This window comes from Eucyclogobius newberryi, unplaced genomic scaffold (assembly GCF_026437365.1).
Source record: "Eucyclogobius newberryi isolate DKJ021-1_F unplaced genomic scaffold, fEucNew1.0.hap1 SCAF_13, whole genome shotgun sequence".
Lineage (NCBI taxonomy): Eukaryota > Metazoa > Chordata > Actinopteri > Gobiiformes > Gobiidae > Eucyclogobius > Eucyclogobius newberryi.
The window spans coordinates 34,821,488-34,828,969 of record NW_027315757.1 but is presented as its reverse complement, the minus strand read 5'-3'; the positions used below and the strand labels follow the sequence as shown (position 1 = coordinate 34,828,969).

Sequence of the window (7,482 nt, the reverse complement as noted above, 5' to 3'; positions counted from 1 at the left end):
TATCATTCCAAGTAGAAAGTGTTGACAACTACTTAGCATGAGACCGCTCACGGTCAGGAGTAAACGTACATCCAAAGCTGCAAAGGTGTGTCCAAGGCAACAACAAAGTCCACTTTTTATAGGCGCTGTATGCTGAGTGATTAGTCATAGTTGTATTCCACTTCAGTTGGTGTAGAACATGAATCATTGCGTCCCATGGCACTCCCTCCGTGTGAGTTTGATCATGTACAGTATTATTTCTGAAACCTGTTTGATTAGTGAGTTGTTGTTGTCAGTGATATTGAATAAAGTTATTATAAACTGACTGAGAGCAATTCAGAAGGTAGATTGTGTCCATTTAAAGTGAACGATGCAACAATAAAGAAGACAAAGTGGAGAAAAAAGTGATGCAGAGGAAGTGTTGCAACAGAGAGGGAAAAGGAAGTGGTGAAGGAGGAAGCCATGTTTTTGCTGTATGTCTGGTGCACATTAGCAACAATGTGATGTTTTATACTGTTGCTAACATCATATGTGGCTGAATGTGGAGGCTAGAGCCCTAATAGCTTTTTAGATAGACAAGAATTGATCAACTCACAGACATGAGAATGTCTATGGGACACTTTAGTTTAGAAAGTAGGCCTATAGTCAATTGTTGTTTGTCAAATCTAATTCAGCAGAGTTTGTGCGGAGTATGTGGAGGCTCTGAGTCTGTGTTGTGTGTGTCATGTGTTTGAACTGGTGATGTTGCAGAGTCCCATTGAGCTACAGCTGCTTTTGTAGACAGCACCCACACCATCTGCCTCTGCTATTTAAGGCCAATGTGGATTCATTTTAGTGATACAAATATAGACCTATATATACGTATATCATTTTAGGACCTTTTTTATACATGTGGAGATGAACACGGTGTTCAGGCCGAGAGGAAAGACCCATAAATATCATGTCAAATACTTGCACCAGAGCAGAAAAAGACAAGTGAAGCATGTATTCTTGGTGTAAACTTGTACATAAATACTTTGTAGTACTGGAGTACTAGGCCTCAGCATCAGTCCTTTTCTTTTCTACAATCCTCTTCTCTCTCTGTCCCTCAGAGCGCGAGCGGTCAGTGCGCCGCAGCGCGCACGCGACGTGCCCCAGTGCATGACGCTGGACCAATCAGAGGACGCCATTCCGAAAGTTTACCTTTTATGGCGCGAGCCGGGCAACGGGCAGAGTATAAGAGGCGCGCGCCCACAGCAGCAGTTCACTCTGAGCGCCGTCACTCACAGCTCGTGCGGGATCATAACCTGGAACAAGTCCCTTGAAACGAAAAGCCCCAAACCCAAAGGTAAGAACTAATCCTCACATATATATGATATATATATAACATTACTGAGCACTTCTGACTTCAATGTTTCATCCGCGCGGTTCACTCCACATTGAGGTTCTTATCTGAAAGGCCACGAGGTTCTTTTGTCATGTCATCTTCTGCTAACTTGAACAAAATGACTGTAAATGAGGTGTTTGTCCTGCTAATCTTCTGTAAAATGTAATGTTTCAAATTGATGCTTTATTCACGACATTGACGTTCTGCGTTAGCCGGCTTTTCAATAAAAACCCTCTGGCAAATTACTCTAAAATTAAATCCATTGTGGGCTTTTTCCTCGTGAGTCTGATTTTTAATCGTGCGTTTGACTCTTTGTATCTGGAAAGTGTTTGAGCCTCGTCGGTCGAACCCTTTTGTCCTGCGACGGGGTGTGACCTACTTTAGCTCGTTAGCTCGTTAGCTTAGCCGCCGCTGCATCACTTACAGCCTTTTACCACGGGTTTTATGGTTAGTACTTTAAAAGCTTTTTTAAAACTGCTTTAGCGGGGTTTAAGGAGTTTCGCATCAAAAGGCGTGGTTTTGGGGAAATTAAAGATCACTTACACATTAAAGTAACTAAAGAGCCTCGTAGCTTGAGGCGGCAGTTCGTCGGTAAAGTAATATTTGATAATTGTGACGCAATAAAGTGAAATAGTCCAGAGCTTTAGAGCGCGCGGGCCCTGGGAGTGGGGCCCTGGGAGTGGGGCCCTGGGAGTGGTCCCGGGACCAGGAGAGGTGGTGGTCTAGTTGGCCTCGCGCCACGCGCCGTTAGCCGCAAAGCCGCTCAAAACCAGACCATGTCCTTATATGGTAATGACGAAATGCAGCTCACTTCCTTTGTGTGGCGCGGAATGCGGGCGCGCGGCGCCCCCTAGTGGCACGTGGTAGTATCACAATGACTTGACAGGAAGTGACCCGCTGTATGACACGCGCTTGTTTCAGACGCGGTTTTAACGCGCTTTTCCCCGCAGTTCAGCCATGGATGATGAAATCGCCGCACTTGTTGTTGACAACGGATCCGGGATGTGCAAAGCCGGATTTGCCGGAGACGACGCCCCTCGTGCCGTCTTCCCCTCCATCGTCGGTCGCCCCAGGCATCAGGTGGGTGGAGCCCTCAGTGATTATTTTAAACCGTTTGTGAAATAAATTAAAGTTTAGCAAAGCCTAATTTTAATATTTTTCCTTTTAGGGCGTGATGGTCGGTATGGGCCAGAAGGACAGCTACGTTGGTGATGAAGCCCAGAGCAAGAGGGGTATCCTGACTCTGAAGTACCCTATTGAGCACGGTATTGTGACCAATTGGGACGACATGGAGAAGATCTGGCATCACACCTTCTACAACGAGTTGAGAGTTGCACCTGAGGAGCACCCCGTCCTGCTCACAGAGGCCCCTCTGAACCCCAAAGCCAACAGGGAGAAGATGACACAGGTAACTAGCCAAACTTGTCTACGCTCAGTTTGTCCACTTGTCTTTGGGACCTCATCTCACATTCTTGCATACACCATCCTTCCCTCTTCAGGATCTGTCCTTATGATGATCTATCAACAGGTCTTTAGTGTGTGTTTACTTGTGTTGAGTTTTGCGCAGCATCCATTCTGACTTGCACAGCTGTGACGGAATGTTCAGCACTTTCCTACTAATGCATGTTGTGAAGTGTCTTCTGCAGTTGAAGCCTGAGTATGCTGAGTCATTTTGTTTCTCTTCTAGATCATGTTTGAGACCTTCAACACCCCCGCCATGTACGTTGCCATCCAGGCTGTGCTGTCCTTGTATGCCTCTGGTCGTACCACTGGTATTGTCATGGACTCCGGTGATGGTGTGACCCACACAGTTCCAATCTATGAGGGTTATGCTCTGCCCCACGCCATCTTGCGTCTGGACTTGGCCGGCCGCGACCTCACAGACTACCTCATGAAGATCCTGACAGAGCGTGGCTACTCCTTCACCACCACTGCTGAGAGGGAAATTGTGCGTGACATCAAGGAGAAGCTGTGCTATGTGGGCCTGGACTTCGAGCAGGAAATGAACACCGCTGCCTCCTCCTCTTCTCTGGAGAAGAGCTATGAGCTGCCCGACGGACAGGTCATCACCATCGGTAACGAGAGGTTCCGTTGCCCAGAAGCCCTCTTCCAGCCATCCTTCCTTGGTAAGGTTCTGACTCTTCCACATTAAACGTCCTGTGTATGCATTTACTAACCAGGTCTTTTGTCTACTCAGGAATGGAATCCTGCGGAATCCATGAAACCACCTACAACAGCATCATGAAATGTGACGTGGACATCCGTAAGGACCTGTATGCCAACACTGTGCTGTCTGGAGGTACCACCATGTACCCTGGCATCGCTGACAGGATGCAGAAGGAGATCACCGCCCTGGCCCCATCAACCATGAAGATCAAGGTGTGTGCTTTGTCACTGCATTCATTTCATGTAAGAATTGTGCTTCGTGTTCTAACACTGTGTCCTACAGATCATTGCCCCACCTGAGCGTAAATACTCTGTCTGGATCGGAGGCTCCATCCTGGCCTCTCTGTCCACCTTCCAGCAGATGTGGATCAGCAAGCAGGAGTATGATGAGTCCGGCCCATCCATCGTCCACCGCAAATGCTTCTAAAAAGACTGTTCCTCCTTCCCCTTCCCGACCAAACGCCCAACTTCAGCTCTGTGCAAAACAACCACACATTTCTCATACATTCTCAGGCGCAGAGCCTAAACGACCAACTCATAGGCATGGCTTCAGTTATTTTTGGCGCTTGACTCAGGATTTTAAAAACTGGAAGTGAAGGCTACAGTAATGTTTGGCTAGATTAAAAAAAAAATCCCCAGGCAATACATTTGCATCTGGGACTTAAATGTACATTTTGTTTTGAGTCATTCCAAATGTTCGTTAACTGCATTGTTCGACACATGATTCCAAATGTTAACTGCATTGTTCAGACACGTATTTGCCTCTGTGAAGGCTGCCCAGTGGTTGGAGCATACTTAAACATGGTTGTAGTATTGCTTGTATGTAAATTATGTCTGGGTTTTTTGTACTTTCAGCCTTAAATCTCGGTCCTGTTAATTTTTTTTGTTATGCAAAACCCAATTGTGACCTCTTCATTCCCCCCCTATCGGAGGGCTCATCCCTGGGGCGGTGGGGTAAGGGGTCCTGAGTGACGGGATGACAAGGGGTGCCAGCAGACCTGTGGGGCCAACTTGTACACTGACTAAACGATCCCAATAAAGTGCACATGTGTTCCACTTCTGTCTCCTGTTATTACATGAAATTAACTTCTCTTAACTCTAAACCATAGATCTGCCCAAATTTAATATTTTGCGATCCTGGTATAAATTCCTTTACCTTATATGGTGACTCTACTCTGACTTTATTCTCCCCCTCTCTGACTTGCAGTAGCATAATTGTGACCCCAGGTGGCAGTGGAAAGGTAAGTTAAATGGCTTTAACACCTAAGCAATGGAATAAGGACTGACAGTCTGAGGAGTAAAGTCTGGTGTTGCAACACGGGTTCCACCGTTTAATGACCATGAACAGTGAATTCTATGACAAATCTGCGAATATCCCTAAAATCAACCTTTGTCCCACAGTAGGGACGTTTTAGTGTTACCACAGATTGGATACAATATTGCAATATATGTAAATATATCCATGATATGACTTTCCTCCCACTATGTTCTAAGGTACAAATCCAGTGCCTCGTAGTGTCCATTAATCCACCGCCCTAGTTTCCCAGCAATATTCTCAGTCAGCCTTTAGTGATAAGCACAAGAGTGTCACATGGAGGCCTGTCCCCATGAATACAGAAGCATTCATTTATGCATCCACCACCCACGACATGCGCGCTGCTTTCAGGTACACACAATATCAAACGTCTTGAAAATGTATTCCATCTTGCAGTTCTATTATTCTGCTGAGGCTGCAAGCCCCGATATTTTACTGCCACACCAGCAAATCACGCGCAGATTGCGCTTGCGCCCTGGACCCGACCCTGTGTGGGAGCCTCAAGAGCACGTTTATGTTATGTTTAGGTTATTTCTGAGCGTGCATGTTTGTGCATATCTGTGCATATCTGTGCATGTTTGTGCATATCTGTGCATGTTTGTGCATATCTGCATGTTTGTGCATATCTGTGCATGTTTGTGCATATCTGCATGTTTGTGCATATCTGTGCATGTTTGTGCATATCTGCATGTTTGTGCATATCTGTGCATGTTTGTGCATGTTTGTGTATGTTTGTGCATGTTTGTGTATGTTTGTGCATGTTTGTGTATGTTTGTGCATGTTTGTGCATGTTTGTGCATGTTTGTGCATGTCTGTGCATGTTTGTTGTGCATGTCTGTACATGTTTGTTGTGCATGTCTGTGCATGTTTGTGTTTGTGCATGTCTGTGCATGTTTTGTGCATGTGGCTCACAAGTGTGCGCGCGGCAGCTCCCGTTACAGCACAATTGTTCCCCGTGAGAGGCCACTGTGTTCCACCCTTCATGCACCGCTGCAGCAGCAGCTTCATTGGTCATTATTGGTCATGTTGGTCATTTTGGGCTTGGACACTGTATTTTGCAGTTGCGCCTTCCATCCAGCAGAGAGCGCAGCCGCGCCGCTTCACCGCCTGCGCTTTAAACTGGGTGAAAGGCAAAAAGAAGGACCAATACTGACAGAAAGGGGCCAATGGAGAAAAATACAGGAGAAAAATAGAGTTTGCCAATAGAAATCAATCGTTATGCATAGAGGGCAGCACGCGTTGTCTCCCCTTTTCTAAATATGTATAATGATCAGTAAATCATTTGTTTGGTCGCCACCAGCAGCTCTGCACTTGTTTGGAAGAATATAGATGACAACCATTTGCCTGAAGGCAGATACAATGGACATTTATTAGATTGAATGTTAGAAAACGAATGTATTCCACCCAATATTTTTCCAGGTGGATTACATGTTCTTATAAATCACACGGCCGTGCAATTTTGATTTGAGTAATATTCCTTTTGGCTTCAGTACTTAAAGATATGCAATACATTCAGTTGTGTATGTGCTGAGTGTGTCCCAGGCCTGGATAACTGGGCTCTACAATGTTGGAATAGATATAGAATCACACATTTTACACAGATAAAGATGTATATAGTTACAGAACAAGATATACTTCCTTTGTGCTTGAGTCCAGGGGTGTCACGCTCTGTGATGACTGACAGGTTCCCCAGGGGACTTCATGTGTGTTCTCTTCACAAGTGGCACCATGCGTGGGGTAAACGCTCTTTTTAGACTCTATTATTACATATTTGTCTGAAGAAATATGACACCACCATTAACCTTCTTCACAATCATCTGACAGATTAGCATTGGTGCATTGCAGCAGCAGAGCCTCCAGAAGCGTACAGTGCTTTAGATAAAGCGTGATGAATGATTTAGCCCTGCGGTCATGCTGCTCTGAGTGTGTAATGTGTGAGGGAGTGGGGGAAAGGGTGGTTGGTCGACAAAATTACTGCACAGTTGTTGTTATTTATTACTGCTTCTTCGTCCTTTATGGATTGTTGTATAAAATATGTGCACTTGAAAACACTGCCATACATTGCAAAGTGGGACTGTGTGTCTGAGAAAGGGCAGGTGCTTATGCAGGGGGACAGGAGGACAGGGGGACACGTCTCACTGTTTATTTATTTATATATGTATTCCTCCAGAGAAGAGTGCACCCCCATCTGAATGAATCAATGCTGTCTCTGAGGGCCCCTGTGGCTCCTGCAGCCACATGTGTGCTGAAAATAAGAGAGTCTGGCCACCAAATGTAATCATTCACCTTCAGCCAGACAATGGATCAAAACCTCAATATTGCAATTATGGCTGTATTGTTTGATGTGAAAGAAAGGCAGAAAAAACAATATCATTAACCCAAAGAGCACACAAAGTATTCAGCCCCATCTTTGGTCAAATAAAACTGTTCATGAAGTATGAACCGTTCAGTGTGTTGTCTTTATACATCATTTAGCAAAATAGTCACAGCTTAACAGCTTAATTTTAAATATAAATATATTTCAAATATTTTTTGCAATAAAACATCCAGCCCAACTAAACAATGAAGGTGAGAGCGTGAGCATCAAGCACATGAACTATGTTTACAGACTTTAATGACTTTAATGACTGTAACAGTTCAGACGTGTAACAATGAC

At 45.0% G+C, this 7,482-nt stretch overlaps 1 protein-coding gene across 1 annotated transcript; it reads left to right on the top strand.

The window, feature by feature from the left end:
* Positions 1 to 1,190: 1,190 nt before the first annotated feature.
* actb2 (actin, beta 2) lies at positions 1,191 to 4,567 on the top strand. Its single transcript, XM_072443763.1, has 6 exons — positions 1,191 to 1,306; positions 2,296 to 2,425; positions 2,514 to 2,753; positions 3,033 to 3,471; positions 3,543 to 3,724; positions 3,795 to 4,567. Exons 2-6 carry the CDS (start codon positions 2,303 to 2,305, stop codon positions 3,936 to 3,938), a joined length of 1,128 nt encoding a protein of 375 aa, XP_072299864.1. The 5' UTR covers positions 1,191 to 1,306; positions 2,296 to 2,302; the 3' UTR covers positions 3,939 to 4,567.
* The last annotated feature ends 2,915 nt before the right edge of the window (positions 4,568 to 7,482 follow it).